This window comes from Gopherus evgoodei, chromosome 2 (assembly GCF_007399415.2).
Source record: "Gopherus evgoodei ecotype Sinaloan lineage chromosome 2, rGopEvg1_v1.p, whole genome shotgun sequence".
NCBI lineage: Eukaryota > Metazoa > Chordata > Testudines > Testudinidae > Gopherus > Gopherus evgoodei.
In genome coordinates, this window is record NC_044323.1 from 28,965,973 (window position 1) to 28,987,712 (window position 21,740).

Here is a 21,740-nt window from a genome sequence, read left to right on the forward strand (position 1 = left end):
AGGAGCTCTTGGTAAGCCTTAAAATCTTCCTGTAGGGTGGGTGGTGGCATCGCTATGGATCCTCCGGTGCCGGTGAGGGGACCGATTCTGCCCCAGGACATCAGGTGGTACCGGTGGTTCAACCCCCAAGTCCAAGCCTGGGGGCGGTGCCGCTGGTTCGGTACCAGTTGACTTTTCCTGTGCTGAGGCAGGGATGTAGAGTGCACCTGTGATGCCCCCGTCACTGAACATGATCTCGCTGGTGCAGGTAAGTGGGCCCGGTGCCCAATGACACACTGCCCTTGCCAATGCGCCCCTTGCCACTGACCCACTTGGGGGACAAAGCAGAGCCACTTGATCGTGGGGGGCGGCGCAAGCCCAGGGATGAGTGGCTGGTGGCCGATGCCGAAGTCGCTGAGGAACGCACGGTGCTGTACGAGTGTCGGGAGCGTCCACAGCTGTTGTCGGTGCTGACCTCAAGATTTAGATCTCGACGATAAGATGTGTACCCATCGGAGGTGCTGCTTCTAGATTCCCCCCGGCGACAATGGCTACGACGCCGGGTGCTAACGACAGTCGAAGGCCATTCTGAGCCTGACGTCTGTCAGAGTGAACACTCGAATCTGAGCGTCAGTGCGGATGGTTGTCGAGACCTGCTCCTCATAGACTCATAGACTTTAGGGTCAGAAGGACCATTATGATCATCTAGTCTGACCTCCTGCACAAAGCAGGCCACAGAACCCTACCCATCCACTTCTATAACAAACCCCTAACCTATGTCCAAGTTATTGAAGTATTCAAATTGTGGTTTGAAGACCTCAAGCTGCAGAGAATCCACTAGCAAGTGACCCATGCCCCACGCTGCAGAGGAAGGCGAAAAACCTCCAGGGCCTCTGCCAATCTGCCCTGGAGGAAAATTCCTTCCCGACCCAAATATGGCGATCACCTAAACCTTGAGCATGTGGGCAAGACTCACCAGCCAGCACTCAGGAAAGATTCTCTGCAGTAACTCAGATCCCATCTGTCATAAACAGATAGCTAAGGGTTAATGTCTCTTTCACCTGAAGCACCTGACCAGAGGACCAATCAGGAAACCGGATTTTTTCAACTCTGGGTGAAGGGAGTTTTGTGTCTGAGTCTTTGTTTTCCTGTCTGCCTGCTTTCTCTGAGCTTGCTGAGAAGTATTTCTGCTTCTAATCTTCTGTTTCCAAGTTGTGAGTACCAAAGAGTTTGTTTCTTTTTGTACTTACATGAATATAGTTGCTGGAGTGCTTCGAATTGTATTCTTTTTGAATAAGGCTGTTTATTCAATATTCTTTTAAGCAATTGACCCTGTATTTGTCACCTTAATACAGAGAGAGCCATTTGTATGTATTTTTCTTTCTTTTTTATATAAAGCTTTCTTTTTTGAGACCTGTGGAGTTTTCTTTTCTGGGAAACTTCAGGGAAATTGAGTCTGTACTCACCAGGGAATTGGTGGGAGGAAGAAGTCAGAGGGAGATCTGTGTGTGTTGGATTTACTAGTCTGATTTTGCATTTCCTCTGGGTGAAGAGGAAAGTGCTTTTGTTTCCAGGATTGGAATTACAGAGGGTGGACTCCCTCTGTTTAGATTCACAGAGCTTGTGTCTGTGTATCTCTCCAGGAGCACTTGGAGGGGGGAAGGGCAAAGATGTATTTCCCTTTGTTGTGAGACTCAAGGGTTTGGGTCTTGGGGTCCCCAGGGAAGGGTTTCGGGGGGACCAGAGTGCCCCAAAACACTCTAATTTTTTGGGTGGTGGCAGCAAGTACCAGGTCCAAGCTGGTAACTAAGCTTGGAGGTTTTTTATGCTAACCCCCATATTTTGGACGCTAAGGTCCAAATCTGGGACTACAGTTATGACAAGGTGGCAGCGGTGGGATAGACAAAATTCAAAAGCCAGTAGAAATATTATATTTTTCTTTTCTCTGCTAAGGGCTTTTTAGCAGAGAGAAACAGTTTGGTTTTAAAAGGAAACCAAAAAGAATTTTTTTTCTGCTCTCTCTGGCAGTTTGTGGCTTGCATAGTAAGCAAGAAGCCATTAAAAGGCTGTTAAGGGTCTTTTGTCACACAATAGCACTCCCATTAGGAGTCAATTACCAGCACTCTGTACATGCAAATAAAGTGGTTTTTCTGGTTTGCTTTACATTAAAAACAAAGGGCAAAAGCCCTGTTGCTAGGCAGACCCCAGGAGGCAACAGAGCCTGCAGTTCAAAAAATAAACACCGGAGGGCACCCCAACACAAAAAAACAAGAACCATGACTTCTAAGGAAAAAATTAAGGCTAAAAAACAATTCAAAAAAGCTAAACACAGGCAACAACTGGAAATAAAACAAAAAAAGATGAAGATAAAAGAAAGAAAAGAACAGATCAGAGAGGCAGCCTACCAAAGAAAACAGGCAGCCAAAGAGGCGGCCCACACCTGAGACATGAAAAAACAACAAAAAAAAAACAAAAAAAAAAAAAAAAACAAAAAAAAAAAAAAAAAAAAAGAAAAAAACAAAAAAAACATAAACTGAACTTGGCGCAAGCTGGGCTGCATGTCCAGCCAACCCTAACAACCCGGCGCCAATTATTGCTCCACAGCACAGAAAATTTCCCACCTACAAGCATGTAATGACACCAAGGCCTTCTGGAAAATTTAAAAAGCCTGTCTTGGGTACAGCATCCCCGAAGACCAGTACATGGTAAAATTGAGGTCACAGCTCAGTGGACTTTTGTCAAAGGTGGCAGCTAAAATGCCTAAGCAGCAAATAAACAATTATAAACTTTTTCAAACCAGGCCAGATACAAAATGGGCATCTCCCGAATCATGCCCCGTCGGCGCTTCAGAACCCAAAGTGGAAACCAAATGTGTCATTTCCCAAATACGCCTACTACGTTGGGAAAAATTATGAGGCCTGAATATCAAAACACAATGTTAAAACCTTGGAAGAACTGCACCTCCTCATACAAATGGAGCAGTTCTTGAATGGTGTTCCTGAAGACATCACACGGTACATACAAGATGGAAAACCCAAAGATCTCGCTAAGGCGGGGAAAATTGGAGCCAATAAATAAAAGTGTCAGAAAGCAAGAAAGCTTCTGTCAAGGGGGACGATACCCAGGGGGCACACCGACCATAAACCCTACAACCGAGGACAGCCAAAGACCCCACATACAACCCAAGTAAAGCCACAGACGCCCGATTCTTCCACCTCACCAGTCTCCAGTAACTCACCTCGGCCCAGTGACCCATCAGATGGAAGATGCTTTAAGTGTAATGAACTGGGACATATCAAGGCCAACTGTCCCAAGAACACCATGCGAGTGCAATTCATTACACCACCATCACACCAAAGATCCCCAGGCCCAGATGCCTCTCAAATACCCTTGGAGCGAAGGGAAAATTTAAGAGTGGGTGCAAAGAAGGTTACTGTGTGAAAAGACACGGGGGCACAAGTGTCAGCTATCCACCAATCCTTCGTAGACCCCAAATTCATCAACCCAAAGGCCCAAGTGACAATTTACCCCTCCATGTCACAAGCGGTAGACTTGCCTACAGCTCAACTGCCTGTCCAGTACAAAAGCTGGTCAGGAATGTGAACTTTTGCAGTCTATGACAATTATCCTATCCCCATGCTACTGGAAGAAGACTTGGCCAACCAGGTGAAGCGGGCCAAGCGAGTGAAAATGGTTACACGTAGCCAAACCAGGCAAGTTTCCAGACCTATTCCTGTTCCTGAGCCGTCCACAGACGCCCCGTCTGGGTTACCAGAGACCCAGACAGAGGTAGTGGACCCGGATCCCATGCCAACCACTGATGCAGCCACAGCAGCTCCAGTCCCAGGCCCGGAACTGGAACAGCAACCAGCACCAGCCAGTGCAACCACCTCTTCAAACTCAATGCCAGAGGGCGCCAGCGAGCCAAAATTGGCAGAAGCAACAGACAGCCATACCCAAAAGGCTCAGCCAGAGCCTGAAATAACCTCAGGTGCACCAGCAAAGAGCGGTTCACCAGCAACGAAAACAACCCCATCACCTACATCACTTCCAGAGGACCAAGCCCAAGTCCACAGTCTGAGGAAGAACTGGTGACCCCAGCCTCAAGGGAACAGTTCCAGATTGAGCAGAAGCAGATGACAGCATTCAGAAAGCTTGGGCGGCGGCACAGAGCACCCCACCGCCTCTCAGCTCTTTTAATCGATCCCGGTTTGTTATAGACCAAGGACTTTTATACAAAAGATTCTTTCTGTGGACACCGGAAGAATGGCAGCCGCAAAAAACAGTTGGTGGTTCCAACTAAGTACCGGGGAAGCTTTTAAGCTTAGCCCATGATCATCCCAGTGGCCATGCTGGGGTGAACAGAACCAAGGACCGGTTGGGAAGTCCTTCCACTGGGAGGGGATGGGCAAGGACGTTGCCAAGTATGTCCGGTCTTGTGAGGTATGCCAAAAGTGGGAAAGCCTCAAGACCAGGTCAAGGCCCCTCTCCAGCCACTCCCTATAATTGAGGTCCCATTTCAGCGAGTAGCTGTGGATATTCTGGGCCCTTTCCCAAAAAAGACGCCCAGAAGGAAAGCAGTATGTACTGACTTTAGTGGACTTTGCTACCCGATGGCCGAGAGCAGTAGCTCTAGGCAACACCAGGGCTAACACTGTGTGCCTGGCCCTAACAGACATCTTTGCCAGGGTAGGTTGGCCCTCCGACATCCTTACAGATTCAGGATCTAATTTCCTGGCAGGGACCATGGAAAAACTGTGGGAAACTCATGGGGTGAATCACTTGGTTGCCACCCCGTACCACCATCAAACCAATGGCCTGGTGGAAAGGTTCAATGGAACTTTGGGGGCCATGATACAAAATTCATCAACAAATTCTCCAATAATTGGGACCTAGTGTTGCAGCAGTTGCTGTTTGCCTACAGGGCTGTACCACATCCCAGTTTAGGGTTTTCACCATTTGAACTTGTGTATGGTCACGAGATTAAGGGGCCATTACAGTTGGTGAAGCAGCAATGGGAGGGGTTTACGCCTTCTCCAGGAACTAACATTCTGGACTTTGTAAGCAACCTACAAAGCACCCTCTGACACTCTTTAGCCCTTGCTAAGAGAACCTAAAGGATGCTCAGAAAGAGCAAAAGGCCTGGTATAACAGACATGCCAAAGAACGTTCCTTCAAGGTAGGAAACCAGGTTATGGTCTTAAAGGCGCAACAGGCCCATAAGATGAAAGCATCATGGGAAGGGCCATTCATGGTCCAAGAGCGCCTGGGAACTGTAAACTACCTCATAGCATTTCCCAATTCCTCACTAAAGCCTAAAGTGTACCATGTTAATTCTCTCAAGCCTTTCTATTCCAGAGACTTACAGGTTTGTCAGTTTACAGTCCAGGGAGATGATGCTAAGTGGCCTGACGGTGTCTACTAGGACGGGAAAAAAGACGGTGGCGTGGAAGAGGTGAACCTCTCAACCACCCTGGAACGTCTGCAGCGGCGACAAATCAAGAAGCTGTGCACTAGCTTTGCCCCATTGTTCTCAGCCGCCCCAGGACGGACTAAACGGGCATACCACTCCATTAATACAGGTAATGCTCACCCAATCAGAACCCCACCCTACCGGGTGTCTCCTCATGCCCAAGCTGCTATAGAACGGAGATCCAAACATGCTACAGATGGGTATAATCCGCTCATCTACCAGTGCATGGGCATCTCCAGTGGTTCTGGTACCCAAACCAGATGGGGAAAATACGCTTTTGCGTGACTACCGTAAGCTAAATGCAGGTAACTCGTCCGGACAACTATCCAATGCCATGCACCGATGAGCTATTGAGAAAGTTGGGACAGTGCCCAGTTCATCTCTACAATAGACTTAACCAAGGGGTACTGGCAAGTACCGCTAGATAAACCTGCCAAGGAAGGTCAGCATTCGTCACCCATGAGGGGGTGTATGAATTCAATGTCCTTCCTTTCGGCCTTCGAAATGCACCCGCCACCTTCCAGAGGCTGGTAGATGGTCTACTAGCTGAACTGGAGAATTGCAGTTGCCTACCTCGATGATGTGGCCATTTTTTCAGACTCCTGGCCTGAACACCTACTACACCTGGAAAATGTCTTTGAGCGCATCAGGCAGGCCGGACTAACTGTTAAGGCCAAAAAGTGTCAAATAGGCCAAAACAAAGTAACTTACCTGGGGCACCAGGTGGGTCGAGGAACCATAAACCCCCTACAGGCCAAGGTGGATGCTATCCAAAAGTGGCCTGTCCCACGGTCCAAGAAGCAGTCCAATCCTTCTTAGGCTTGGCCAGATACTACAGGTGATTTGTACCACACTACAGCCAAATCGCTGCCCCATTGACCGACCTGACCAAAAAGACCCAGCCAAATGCCGTTAAGTGAACTGATAAGTGTCAAAAGGCCTTTACCCAGCTTAAGGCAATGCTCATGTCTGACCCTGTGCTCAGGGCCCCGGACTTTGACAAGCCATTCCTAGTAACCACAATGCATCTAAGCGGGGTATAGGAGCAGTGCTCATGCAGGAAGCAACAAATCACAACTTCCATCCTGTCGTGTTTCTCAGCAAAAAGACTGTCTAAAAGGAAAAGTCACTGGTCAGTCAGTAAAAAGAAATGCTATGCCATTGTGTACGCCCTGACAAAGCTATGCCCATATGTTTGGGGAACGGCGGTTCCAACTACAAACTAACCATGCTGCACTAAAGTGGCTTCATACTGCCAAGGGAAACAACAAGAAAAACTTCTTCGTTGAAGTTTAGCTCTCCAAATTTTTAATTTTAAATTCAACACATCACAAAAGCTTCTAACAAAGTAGCTAATGCACTCTCCCATAAAAGTTTCCCAAATTCAGTAGTTAAAAGTGTTCTTAAAATGTAAAAGTCTGTTAGTTATATACTTAGTAGTATATGTAAAGGTGCATGTGTTGTAGTAATCTGTTTATTTAAAGTTCTAGAAGGAAATCGCCGCCAGTGAGCTTCCCCACTGTCTGCAATTTGGGGGGCGTGTCATAAACATAGCTAGGGTTAATGTCTCTCTCACCTGAAGCACCTGACCAGAGGATCAGTCAGGAAACCGGTTTTTTCAACTTTGGGTGGAGGGAAGGTTGTGTCTGAGTCTTTGTTTCTGTCTGCCTGCTGTCTCTGAGCTTGGAGAAGTAGTTTTACTTGCTAATCTTCTGTTTCCTAGTTGTAAGACAAAGAGATCAAGGAGTAAGTTATATGTTTCTTTTCTTTGGTATTTACATGAATATAGTTGCTGGATTGCTTTGAATTGTATTCTTTTGAATAAGGCTGTTTATTCAATATTCTTTTAAGCAATTGGACCCTGTATTTGTCACCTTAATGCGGAAAGACTATTTGTATGTATTTTCTTTCTTTTTTATATAAAGCTTTCTTTTTGAGACCTGTTGGAGTTTTTCTTTTCTGGGAAACTTCAGGGAAATTGAGTCTGTACTCACCAGGGAATTGGTGGGAGGAAGAAGTCAGAGGGAGATCTAGGTGTGTTGGATTTACTAGTCTGAGTTTGCATTTCCCTCTGGGTGAGAGGAAGTGCTTTTGTTTCCAGGATTGGAATTACAGAGGGTGGACTCCCTCTGTTTAGATTCACAGAGCTTGTGTCTGTGTATCTCTCCAGGAGCACCTGGAGGGGGAAGGGAAAGATTTATTTCCCTTTGTTGTGAGACTCAAGGGTTTGGGTCTTGGGGTCCCCAGGGAAGGGTTTCGGGGGGACCAGAGTGCCCAAAACACTCTAATTTTTGGGTGGTGGCAGCAAGTACCAGGTCCAAGCTGGTAACTAAGCTTGGAGGTTTTCATGCTAACCCCCTATATTTTGGACGCTAAGGTCAAATCTGGGACTAAGGTTGACACCATCCCATCCAACATCCCATCCACAGACCACTGGGCATACTTATCTGCTGGTAATCAAAGATCAGTTGCCAAAATTAAGCTATCCTATCATACCATCCCTTCCATAACTTATCAAGCTTAGTCTTAAGCCAGATATGTCTTTTGCCCCCACTACTCCCCTTGGAAGGCTGTTCTAGAACTTTACTCCTCTAATGGTTAGAAACCTTCATCTAATTTCAAGTGTAAACTTTTTAGTGTCCAGTTTATACCCATTCGTTCTTGTGTCTACATTGGTACTAAGCTTAAATAATTCCTCTCCCTCCCTAATATTAATCCCCCTGATATTTTATAAAGAACAAGCATATCCCCCCTCAGCCTTCTTTTGGCTAGACTAAACAAGCCAAGCTCTTTGAATCTCCTTTCATATGACAAGTTTTCCATTCCTCAGATCATCCTAGTAGCCCGTCTCTGAACCTGTTCCAGTTTGAATTCATCCTTCTTAAACATGGGAGACCAGAACTGCACACAGTATTCTAGGTGGGGTCTCACCAGCGCCTGATATAACGGTACTAACACCTCCTTATCTTTGCTGGAAATACCTCGCCTGATGCATCCTAAACCGCATTAGCTTTTTTACCGGCCATATCACATTGTGGCTCATAGTCATCCTTTGATCAACCAATACTCCAAGGTCCTTCTCTCCTCCTCTGTTACTTCCAACTGATGTGTCCCCAGTGTATATCTAAAATTCTTCTTATTAATCCCTAAGTGCATGACCTTGCACTTTTCACTATTAAATTTCATCCTATTACTATTACTTCAGTTTACAAGGTCATCCAGATCTTCCTATATGATATCCCGGTCCTCCTCCATGTTAGCAATACCCCCCAGCTTCGTGTCATCCGCAAACTTTATTAGCACATTCCCGCTTTTTGTGCCAAGATCAGTAATAAAAAGGTTAAATAAGATTGGTCCCAAACAGATCCTTGAGGAACTCCACTAGTAACCTCCTTCCAGCCTGACAGTTCACCCTTCAGTACAACCCGTTGTAGTCTCCCCTTTAACCAGTTCCTTATCCACCTTTCAATTTTCCAATCCAAAAGATCCCCATCTTTTCCAATTTGACTAATAATTCCCCACGTGGAACCGTGTCAAATGCCTTACTGAAATCGAGGTAAATTAGGTCTACTGCATTTCCTTTGTCTAATAATCTGTCACCTTCTCAAAGAAGGAGATCAAGTTGGTTTGGCACTGTCATAAACAGAGAGTTAAGTGTTAATGTCTCTTATACCTGTAAAGGGTTACAAGCAGGAAACTGGACACCTGACCAGAAGGCCAATCAGAAGACAAGATACTTTTAATTCAGGTGGAGGGAAGTTTGGGTGTGAGTTCTTTGTTCTTTGTAGGTTTCCTCTTTGGCTGCTTGCTCTCTTTTGTAGGTTTCCTCTTTGATTTTTTCTTCTCTTTCTCTCAGCTCCATCTCTTTTGTTTTATTTCTAGTTCTTATAGTTTCTTTTCCATGTCTCGCTTATGGTCTGCGTTTCTGATTTGTACCTCTGCCTGCAGTCTTGCCAGGTTCCTGTTTCAGGTCCTTGGTAGTCATGGTTCCTGTTTTCTTGTGTTGATGTGCCCTCTGGTGTTTACTGCCTGAAATGCAGGTTCTCTGTTGGCTTCCTGGGGTTGCTTAGGCAACAGAGTCCTTTTAACTTCCTAGCCTCTCCCGAAAGAGTTAAAAAGCAAAGAAACTGTCTTTCATTTACAAATGTGTTCTGGCTGGAGTGCGTTGCTGACCACTTAAGGCTGCTTTGTTTAACAAACGACCGTCGTTAAACCTTAATAGCCCTCCCTATGCACAGCGAGAACGGAGCAAGGAAGAAAATTCTCTGGCTTGCAGTTTAAAAAAAAATAACCCCTTCCCTCTGCTATTAACCAGCTAGCAGAGAAGCAAATTAATAATCTTACTGGTTTTTGGATTCTTATCTTCCCACATGCTGCACACTATGTCATAGCATTCTTTCTCAAATCTGAACCTTAGAGTCCAGGAATGAGATACTAGCATGTATTTCCCTAAGCTTAATTACCAGCTTAGATCTGATAGGCTGCCACCACCCAAAAATATAGCTTTTTGGGGCACTCTGACCACCCTTCCCTGGGGACCCCAAGAACAAAGATCCCTTGGGTTCTTAAAACAAGGAGAAATAAGCCATTCCCCCACCTTCCCCCTCTCAGAACTTCCCTCTCTGGGCTATCCTGAGATACTGATCTAACCTCTTAAATCACCATACACAGAAGCATCTCCCTTCCCTTCCACAAAGAGGCAAACAGATTCAAGGAAAACAGAGAGAGATTTTATCTCTCCCCCTCCCGTTCCCCATCCGTCCTGGTGAGATATCCCAATCCCCTGGGATAAACAAGGGAAACAGAGAAAAAACAATCAATCAGGTTCTCTAAAAGAAACCTTTTAATAAAAGAAAGGAAAAAGTAAAGAATTATCTCTGTAACTTCAAGATGTAAATATACAGGGTCCTATAGCTTACAGACACCAGAAAGAGACTTTCCCACCAGTACCAATACAAATCAAAATATTCCCAGCAACTACATATATAAAAGTTAACCAGCCAGATCCACAAATGCAAATAGTGTAAAACAATTAAAAAGCCTAAACTGCCTGTTTTACTTACTATATGAAAGAAATTTAGAGAGCCTGTAGTAATGTCCTGGGTCTCTCTCAGACCCTCCAAGAGAAGAACAAGAACAAAGAACTCACACCCAAACTTCCCTCCACCCAAATTTAAAAGTACCTTGCCTTCTGATTGGTCTTCTGGTCAGGTGTCCAGTTCCTGCTTATAACCCTTTACAGGTATAAGAGACATTAACCCTTAACACTCCGTTTATGACAGGCATGATCTACCTTTAATAAAAAAACATGTTGTAATTTGTCCCAATTACCATTGACCTCAATGTCCTTAACTACTTTCTCCTTCAAAATTTTTTCCAAGACCTTACATACTACAGATGTCAAACTAACAGGCCTATAGTTACTCGGATCACTTTTTTTCCCTTTCTTAAGATAGGAACTAGTTAGCAATTCTCCAGTCGTACGGTACAACCCCGGAGTTTACCAATTCATTAAAAATCTTGCTAACGGGCTTGCAATTTCATGCGCCAGTTCCTTTAATATTCTCGGATGAAGATTGTCTGGGCCCTCCGATTTTGTCCCATTAAGCTGTTCAAGTTTGGCTTCTACCTCCGATGTGGTAATATTCACCTCTATATCCTCATTCCTGTTTGTCATCCTTCCATTATCCCTACGCTCCTCATTAGTCTTATTAAAGACTGAGGCAAAGTACTTATTTAGATATTGGGCCATGCCTAGGTTATCCTTAACCTCCTTTCCATCCTCAGTGTTTAGCGGTCCCACTTCTTCTTTTCTTCATTTTCTTCTATTTATATGGCTATAGAACCTTTTACTATTGGTTTTAATTCCCTTTGCAAGGTCCAACTCTACTTGGCTTTTAGCCTTTCTCACTTTATCCATACATGTTCTGACCTCATTAAGGTAGCTTTCCTTGCTAATCCCACCCTTCTTCCACTCCTTGTAGGCTTTCTGCTTTTTCTTAATCACCTCTCTGAGATGCTTGCTCATCCAGCTTGGTCTACAACTCCTGCCTGTGGGTTTTTTCCCCTTTCTTGGGGTGCAGGCTTCCGATACTTTAAGTCACAGCTGCAGAAACTAATTCCAGGCCTCCTCCGCATTTAGATCCACAAGTTCTTCAGTCCAATCCACTTCTCTAACTAATTTCCTTAATTCTTTGAAGTTAGCCCTCGAGAAGTCAAAAATCCTAGTCCCAGATCTATTTTTGTTTATCCTTCCATCTAGTTTGAACTGAATTAGCTCATGATCACTCGAACCAAGGTTGTTCCCTACAACCATTTCTTCTATGAGGTCCTCACTACTCACCAAAACCAAATCTAAAATGGCATCCCCTCTTGTTGGTTCTTCAACTACTTAGTGAAGAAATCCATCTGCTATCACATCCAGAAAAATCTGAGCCCTATTATTCTTGCTAGCACTTATCTTCCAGTCTATATCTGGGAAGTTAAAGTCTCCCATGATCACACATTTCCCATTAGTGTTTACTTCATTAAAAACATTAAAGAGGTCTCTATCCATATCCAAATCAGATCCCGGCGGTCTGTAGCACACTCCAAGCACTATCTCAGGGGAGGCTCTAATAGCTTTCTTTCCAGTGTGATTTTTTGCCCAGACAGACTCTGTCTTGTCCATTCCATCACTTCTTATTTCTTTACAGTTAACCTCCTCATTGATGTACAATGCTACTCCACCGAAGTGGAAGTCTGGTGCAGGCTCTGGGATGGCCCCATGGAACGGGTAGGTATCTCATCCTCGGAGCGGGGGCTATGCCGAACTGGGGAGGGTTGATGAGCTCCCAACGGTGGCATCCCCTGGGATCAGGGGCCCGTCTCAGGCAGCGCACCCAGCATCAAAAGGGCAATGATGTCATGTGCTGCCTGTGCCACCTCCGGCGTCGACGACATCCTCACCACAGGACAGGCATGTGCAGATGGGACCAGACTACTCCGCTCAGCACGAGTCACAGGTCTGGTTCCTGAGGGAGATCGTGGGCTGCTCAGCTCGGGTCCGGCCTTACCCCCGTCCTTCTCTCGGCGCTGCTGAGTCTTCCTTTGCTTCTTGGCAGGGGAGCGGTGCTGAATGGTGGAGGGAGCCTCGCTCTGCACCAATGACATGGTGCCCGGTGCCAAGTTGAGTCGGTGTGCCAGTGCCGGGGCCAATGCCAACTCCATTAGTAGGGCCCAGAGTCGGATATCTCTTTCACACTTCATTCAAGGCTTGAACAATCTGCAGATTTTACAATGCTCACTTACGTGAGTCTTGCCCAGATAGTGAAGACACTAAGAGTGTGGGTCACTCCTGGGCATAGAACTGTGACAGGAGTTGCATGACTTGAAGCCTGGGGCACAGGGCATGCCCCGAGCCAGGCAACTAACTAGAAAAGCAATCTATGAAGAAAAGTTGTACTACTAAGGCTAGAAGCACTACAGCAGAGCTGGAGCATGAAGTTCTGACTACCTTCACTGGCAGCAAGAAGGAACTGAAGGTGGGGGAAGTGTGCAACTCCCCTTATAGTGCAATACAGAGGCGTCACTCTAGGGGTCGCAGCGGTGCTCCCCCACTACAGCTCCCCTGCTAAGGGAAAAACTTCCGGCACTGGTGCACATGGTGAGCATGCACACCTACTGTGGAGTACACATGAGCAATCACTCGAAGAAGAAAGATGCATTCAAACTGGAACAGGTGAGGAGAAAGGCTGCTAATATGAGCAGAGGAATGGAGAACCTGCCTTCCAAGAGGAGACTTAAGGAGCTTGGCTTGTTCAGCCTTAAAAAATGAAGGCTGAGGGAAGATATGATTACTCTTTATAAATACATAAGAGGGATAAACACTAGAGAGGAAGAAGAGTTATTTAAAGGCCAATGTTGGCACAAGAACAAATGGATATAAACTGGTCGTCAACAAGTTTAGGCTTGAAATCAGATGAAGAGGACTGACGTTCTAGAACAGCCTTCCACCGGGGATAAAAACCGAACTTGTTTCAGGACTGAGCTTGGTAAGTTTATGGAGGGGATGGTATGATGAGGTTGCCTACAATGTCATAAGGCCCATCTGCAATTGCTATTAGCAAATATCTCGCATGGTTGGGGATGGGACACCAGATGAGAAGGGCTCTGAGTTGCTCTCCTAGGTGTCTGGGTGGTGGCTCTTAACCACATGTGCAGTGTCTAAGTGACTGCCATATTTGGGGTCAAGAGGTATTTTTCCCACAGGCCAGACTAGCAGAGACATTACCGGGGGGCTTACCTTCCTCTGCAGCATGTGGCCTGGGTCACTGGATAGTTTGAAATAGAGCAAATGGTGGATTCTCTGTAACTTTAAGCCTTTAAATCAAGATTTGAGAACTTCAACAGTGGGTGGGTGATGTTCTGTTGCCTGCAATGTGCAGTAGGTCAGAGTAGACCAGGGGTGGACAAACGTTTTGGCCCGAGGGCCACATCAGGGTATGGAAATTGTATGGCAGGCCATGAATGCTCACAAAATTGAAGTTGGAGTGCGGGGGAGAGGGGGATGTGAAGGCTCTGGCTCGGGTGCGGGCTCCGGGCCATGGCCAGAAATTAGAAGTATGGGATGCAGGAGGGAGCTCCAGGCTGAGGCAGAGGGGGTGGAGTGCGGGGTGAGGGCTCCAGCTGGGGTGCAGGTTCTGGGGTGGGGCTAGGGATGAGGGGTTTGGGGTGTAGGAGGGTACTCCGGGCTGTGACCTAGGTGTTCAGAGGGTGGGAGGGGGATCAGGGTTGGGGCAGGGTGTTGGGGCACAGGCTCAGGGGTGCAGGCTCCAGGCAGTGCTTACCTCAAGCGGCTCCCAGAAGCAGCAGCATGTTCCCCACTCCGGCTCCTACATGGAGATGCAGCTAGGTGGCTTTGCTGTGCACTGCCCTGTCCGCAGGTGCCACCCCTGCAGCTCCTATTGGCTGGGAACCACGGCCAATGGGAGCTGTAGGGGCAGCACTTGGGGTGGGGGCAGCATGTGGATTGGAACCCCCTGGCTTCTCCTACATGTAGGAGCCAGAAGGGGGACATGATGCTGCTCCCTGGCTGGATCATTGGAGTGGGGCAAGCCCCAGACCTCACTCCTCAGCGGAAGCTCGAGGGCCAGATTAAAGCAGCTGGCAGGCTGGATGTGGCCCATGGGCCATAGTTTGCCCACCTCGGAGTAGATGATCATGATGGTGCCTTCTGGACTTAAAGTCTATTAACTTATACTGCAATTTTGAGCATGGCAAGCCAGGGTATAAATCTACAGTGCATCAGCCTGCTGCACAGACCCTGCTGCCGCACAGTAAGCATTATGTAATACAGAACATTTAATGAACAGTAGCAGGGTCCACAGCAGGAAGGTGTGTAAATTCAGACCCCAGCTTGCCAGCACTAAATTGCCATAAAGACCAAATATGTCAGACAGCCAGCCAGAAAACTGCCCTCTGAAGTGGTTTTATATTTTTTAAACCCTTGTGGTGTAAGAACACTTACTTTACAGTCTGGAAGACTGGGGACAAGGCTTCTAAAGGGTAACACACAGAAACAATGTATCTCTTTGTCCTCCTCCCCTAGCTAAAACCCAGAGGTTTATCTACTTGCTACTGCTTATGAGTGGATCTGGTCCTTTCACTTAAACTGAAGAGACTTATGCTTTTTGATCTACAGGTTTGAAGTACAATCCCTGCAGAAGATTCCTCCAGGATGCCCTTCCACAAGGCTTCTTTGGTGAGGAAGGTAAAATGCCTGCACTGCCTATCAGGGAGGGTTTGAGGTGAGAAGTCCAGGGGCAGCTCTAGACATTTTGCCGCCCAAAGCACGGCGTCATGCCGTGGGGGGCGCTCTGCCGCTCGCCGGTCCTGCAGTTCCGATGGACCTCCCGCAGGCATGCCTGCAGAGGGTCCTCTGGTCCCGCAGCTCAGGTGGACCTCCCGCAGGTGGAGCCATGGGACCAGCGGACCCTCCGCAGGCATGCCGCTGAAGGCACCCTTCCTGCTGCCCTCCCAGCGACCAGTAGAGCGGCCCCTGCAGCCTGCTGCCCCAAGCACGTGCTTGGCGTGCTGGGGCCTGGAGCCGCCCCTGGTGAAGTCCCTACACATCACATAGCAGTCCAGGGTCTGGACTTCCTCCAGGAAGAACAAACAGCTAGGATGTAGGTCTGTTTCCAGGGAAAGAAGAAGCATACTGTATATCATGAGAGAGCAGAGAAAGATTTGTATTTCAAAGGCATGATTCCTTCTGTAAAGTATATCGGAGATTTTGGCATTTTTAAAGAAAATATTGTGACTCAGTTTGCCTACCCACTTTTGTATTGTGGGTTACATAGACTTCAAGGGCTAACTCCTGTCCGGAGCTCTCCATGCAGGGGACCAGGAAGAGAGAGAGATCTGAATGAACTCTATCACTCAATGCTTCACCAGTCATACAACTGTAAAATGTTGTCTCACACCCAGCTGAGCAGACACTCTTGGCTTAGGATAAAGGAGGGGATGATCCTTGAGGAGGGAAAGCTAAAACAAAGGGCATTTGGTTCTGTTAAAAAGCAGCCCTGAGAAACTGTAAGAGGAGAGATGATGGCAGGGAGCCAGAAGCAGGGGCTGCAGGCATCTGGGCTCTCTTCCCAACCCAAGGCTGCATGGGCTAAGCAGAACCTCCTTAACTAAGCAAGGAGAAGCTAAAAGGTGAAGTAAGATTCAGTGTATAGGCCTTTTTTGTGATTTTTAACCCATATCTCTGACTGCTGTGTTTCTGTTGACCATAAAATAATACTGTTTTGCAAAGACTGAACTGTGTTGTTGTGTGCTTTTTTGTTTGTTAGTTAGTTTGTTTGTTGTTACAAAGCTCCCAAGAAAGATGACTCCTGCAGTGAGCTACCCAAATTGGCCCCTCTAATGGAACAATCTGAAACAGGGGTGCTGAAGCCTAGGAACCTGGTCTGAGAGTGGCAGTGTCACAGGATTGTCCTGGAGTGAAGTGGAGCCACAAAGTCTATCACTGGAAAGGATGCATTCACAAGAGTTTGCAGAAGGGTTTCAAAGCATACCATACTCTAAAATCCATGACACCTTCTTTGCACTGCTGCTGGGGTGGCACAGTTACATCTGTTCTGGTACAGCTGTTACAAACTAGCTCAAGGTGTGCAACAGCATGCACACAATAGAACAAAAAAAGTTAGGGAAGTTTTAAATTAAAAAATCAACACCCCAGAGAAGGTCCCTACATCTTCAGCTTGTCATGCAAAGGGATGAAGTGAGACTACAGGCATCCACGGGGCCTTTTTAACAACCTTGGCTCAAAATTTTCGATGAGGTAAAAGGACCATGCTTTCCAGAAGGGTCCTAGAGTTCAGCACCACTGGGGATGAGGGTGCATCCCACAAGTGAGACTATATACCAGTACCTCAAAAATATAAGTGTTTAAAAAAAACAGGAGAGAAGATACTATATTTTCTTGTATTTACTTACACTAGATAAACACAAGACATTCTAAAGGCATTTTTCTGGTATAAATCGAGTTGCTATTTTGAACAACAGACTTATTTTTTGTCACTTTGTATGTTTATACTAACCCCTAGCTTCTCTTCCTCTCTCATCTTTTGAAGTTCATTCTCCATTATCTGTTTTTCTTCTGCTAGCAACTGATATTCATTTTGAATCTTCTGGTATTTCTAAGTACAGACATATTATGTTAGTTACTGCAAGAACAAGATATCCGGATTTCAGTTTACCTCTTATAATTAAGGCTGCGAGTTTGTCACGGAGGTCATGGAAGTCACAGAGATTGGTGTGCAAGAGGGAGGGAGGTCTCCAGGCGGCGCTTACGTCGGGGAGGGTCCCCAAAGCAGCGACATGTCCCCTCAACTCCTAGGCAGAGGCACAGCCAGGCGGCTCTCCACGCTGCCCCTGACCGCAGGCATTGCCCCCACAGCTCCCATTGGCCATGGTAACCAGCCAATGGGAGCTTCAGAGACAGTGCTCAAGGCGGAGGCAACGTGCGGAGTCCCCCTGGCCACATCTCCACCTAGGAGTTGAAGGAGGGACATGTTGCCATTTCCAGGGAGCCACATGAAACTGGGCAGGGAGCCTCCCATGGAGCTGGGTAGAGAGCCTCCCAACCCTGCCAAAAAAAACCACCAGCACCAGTGGGGTCCTGGGCTGCTTCCCCAGAGCACCTGCAGTGCCCTCTGACCACCCCCCTCTTCCTGAGCACCTGCAGCACCCCCGAGCTGCCCTCCTGCCCCCCAAGCACCTGTGGCGCGCGCGCACACACACACACACACACACATCCCAAGCACCTAAGATTTGGGGTAAAGAGTACAAGTCATGGACAGGTCACGAGCCGTGAATTTTTGTTTACTGCTCATGACCTGCCCATGTTTTTTACTAAAATACCTGTGACTAAAACGTAGCCTTACTTATAGTTATCCCCGTTACATAAGAAAGAATGAAATGTCTAAATGGAGAGGAAGAAATACTTCAGGGTTCAATCCTGGAAGGTGCTGGGTGCTCTTTGAAATTGGTGGAGGGTACTCGGTCCTAAGCTTGCTAAAACTTGGAGATTTCAGTTCAGCAAAAGTTTTGGTATTTCTGAATTTTCTTTCATCCCAATTTGGAACCAAAGCAAATTTGCCAAAATTCCATGGAAAACTGGAGATCCCTGAATATTATTTCAGAAACATGAAAATATAGTGTTCCTGAAACAAAATGTGAAATTGACAATTTTGTCAGTTGCACAGTTTGCATGAAAATTGACAGGAATGCCTATATCACTTAGCTGCTCCAGCAGGAAGATTCCACCAGTGCTGGAGCTAGGGTTCTTGGGGCTGCTAGGCTCCCTTTTCCAGCTGGGGCTCAGGAAAGTGGAGGGGGAGGGCAGGAAGATTCCCTGCTGCAGAGCAGTGAACCTATCAGCCTTTGAGTCCCACCTCCAGGTAGATGTCCCAAGGCTGCTGCCAGGGTGTGGGTAGCTGTCAATCCGCAGAGTCCTGGCTCTAGCATGGGCTCTGGCTGACTCCCTGCTATGGAGCCTAGCAACCCAAAAAGTCCTGGCTCCAGCCACGGCTGTTGCTAATGGATCAGGGAGCCTGCCTGCCCCCACAGACCCTGGCTCCAGCTTGGTGGCCATGGACTGATAGGCACCCTGCCATGGTTCGAGTTTCCAGTGGAAAGTTGCCTGTGTTTCAGTGAAATTTTCATTGAATCTGTAACGGTGAAACATTTCACTATAAGGAATCAGTGTTTCCCAATAAAAACTATGTTTTGCTGGAAAAGTTCTGACCAGTTCTACTCAGCACTAAGGGAAATGTTCAGCACTGTGCAAGTTCAAGCCCTTAATTTTTCCCAGACTTTATTTATTTTAAGTCTTCTATTTCTTGGATTTGTGAATTTATTAAATTTAAATTTAGGGTTTTTTTCCTCTTACAGTGGAAGCAAAATAGTTCTGGATTAAATTAGTCCTCTTGGTTTTATAGTAGGATGTAAATATCATTTAAAAAGTTAACCGTTTAAACGATTAACAAAAATTAATTTAAATAGTTAACCGATTAAAGGGCCAGCTGGCTGGTGTGGCTGCAACTGGGGCTGGGGCCGATCCAGCATGCCGGCATGACTGGAGCCTATCTGGCCGGCCAGCACAGCTGGGGCCGATCCAGCCGATCAAAGTGGCTGGGGCCTGGGCTGATCTGGCCGGCCGATGTGGCTGGGGCCGCTCTGGCTGGTGCAGAGCTGCTAGGATCAGCTGGCCAGCCGGCTGGCTGGCACAGGGCCGCCGGAGCCGGCTGGCTGGTCGGCTGGCCCTGGGTTAATGATTAACACAGGTTAATCGGTAAGACTGATGCTTAACTAGTGGTTAACATTTTACGTGCCTATTTTATAGTATATTCCTGAAAGTGTAAGTGTTATAACTGCAAGAAAAATGGACTCAGACTATCTGATATAGCTGGGTATATGTGACTTTTCTGGACTTTATTTTGACTCTTAAAAAACCTTTTCCCTTCGCTGAAGTAATGAGGATAAACAGTAATAATTTAATCACTATCTTCCATAAAACAATGGGTTTTACATCAAACTATGCCCTAGGAAAATCACAATTTTAATTTTAACATACAACATACTTACACTTTCTAGGACATCTTGTTCATTTGAAATTCTGAAAAATAAAGCACAATATCCTTCTGATTTATATTTTCCATCAGTAATTCTTATTTGAAGCCAAGCTGCATGGAATCCAAACCATTATATAATGACATATCATGAAATACTTAGTCATCTTTGGTTTAAATGAATAAAATGTACTATAGTATTTGTGGTTAGAGATCGTTTCGTGTTTTTAAACCCAAGGTGAATAATGGATTTTAAAACAATATCACTATTTCCCCATATCTCTTGTACATAAAGAGTTTCTGTATTTCTTTGAGTTTCCATTGTAAATTATAGATATTTTTCTATTCCTTTACTTTAGAATACAATCAGATTAGTTCCTTCTCTGATGTCATTAGATATGAGAAGATTACTCATCTTGTGAATAACTTGCGAGGTTCTTTGAGACGTGTGTCCCTGAGAGTGCTCCAATTAGGTATCGGGGCATCTCAGTGCCGTCAATCAGAGATTTTCAGTAGCAGTGCCCGGTCAGGACACATGTGCAGTAGCTGTCTCACAGTACCGTTGGCACTTCATCTTGCGCTTATGCGGCCCGACCCTCTACCATAGAGTCCTTCCTGCGAACTCCAAAATAGAGGGGAGGTGGCTGGGTAGAGGAGCACTCACTGGGACACAAATCTCGAAGAACCTCAGTTACTGCACAAGGTGAGTAACCTTCTCTTCTTCTTTGAGTGCTGTCTCTGCTGGTGCTCCACGTCAAGTGACTGTATAGTAGTGCCCCATCATGGAAGAATGGGTTTTGGAGTTGTATGTACAGTTGAGGCTAGTACCATAAGGCTAAGGACTGCATCAGCCTCTGAGCTCAGTTACTGTGTAGTAGTTTGTGAAAGTGTGTACAGAAGCACGGGTAGCAGCATGGCATTGTTCTCTGATTGGAACATTATGTAAAAATGCTGTCAAGGTTGAAAGTGATCTCATTGAATGGACTCTGATCGCTGTCTATATTTTGATGTTATAAACAGATGCATTTCGAGATCCATTTCAATAATCTTTGTTTCGAAATTGCTGCGCCCTTTGATCATTTAATGGTGGAAATGAAGAGTCTCGGTGACTTTTGGTAAGGTTTCATTCTATCTACGTAGAATGCGAGTACTCTTCTAACATCAGAAGTGTGGAAGGTAGTCTCCTGTGTAGACCCATATGGCTTAGGATGAAACACAGATAGGTGGACGAGTTGATTAAGATGGAATGATAAAGGTACCATCAGTACAAATGTTGGATGTGATTGCATAGTCACTTTGTCTTTGAAGAATATGGTGTATGGAGGGTGGGCCATGAGGGCCCCTATTTCACCTACTCTTTGTGCTGAAGTGATCACAACCAGGAATGCTACCTTCATTGATAAATGGAGTAAAGAACAGGTAGCAAGTAGTTTGAAAGAGGCTCTGGTAAGGCCTCTGAGGACCAGATTTACACATGCTGGTGTAGGGTTGCGAAATTCAGGATACATGTTCTGAATGCATGTGAGGAAGTGTTTCGTAATCAGGTGAGTGAAGGATGAAACACCATCTATCTTGTGATGGAAAGCGATTATGGCTGTGAGGTATATCCTAAGGGAACAAATTGATAGACTGATTGTTTCAATTGTAACATACTCCAAAATCGAATGAATTGGTGCTGTAAGTGCAAGTATGTGATTGTTGTGACACCTCATTTAGAACCTCTTCCATTTTTGGAGGTAAGTGGTACGCGTGTTAATTTCCTTCTGATTGGAAACACCTTTTTAACCTGTTCCAAACAGGTTAGTTCATCATGATAGAGCCAAGGAGGAGCCACACTTTCAGGTGGAGTTTTCACAGATTCGGATGAAGAATTTGACCCCCGTCTTGAAAGAGGCGATCCCGATAGAGAGGAAGAGTATATGGGGCACAGAATGCCAAGTGGTTCAGGTATGAACACCATGTCTGTCAGGGCCATGTCAGAGCTATCAGTATGACCATGGCTCTGCTGTTCCGTATCTCGTGTATCACTCTGGATATTAATGGTATTGGTGGAAACATATACAGGAGGGGCGAGTTCCATCAGATGAGAAAGGCATCCCCTAGGGATCGTAGTCCTAGTCCTGCTCGCAAGAGAAACCTTGAATATTTGTGGTTTTGTGCTATTGCGAACAGAT

The 21,740-nt window shown here is 46.1% G+C and overlaps 1 protein-coding gene across 1 annotated transcript in view; it reads right to left on the minus strand.

Annotated features, from left to right (window-relative positions):
- Positions 1 to 220: 220 nt before the first annotated feature.
- The window catches only part of CCDC7 (coiled-coil domain containing 7), a 46,497-nt gene continuing 24,977 nt past the window's right edge, over positions 221 to 21,740 (minus strand). Inside the window, exons 8-10 of the mRNA XM_030549271.1 lie at positions 19,583 to 19,613; positions 17,035 to 17,133; positions 221 to 580 (exon numbers count right to left, since the gene is read on the minus strand). Of these exons, the coding sequence (XP_030405131.1) occupies positions 221 to 580; positions 17,035 to 17,133; positions 19,583 to 19,613 (490 nt within the window). The remainder of the gene's footprint in view (positions 581 to 17,034; positions 17,134 to 19,582; positions 19,614 to 21,740) is intronic.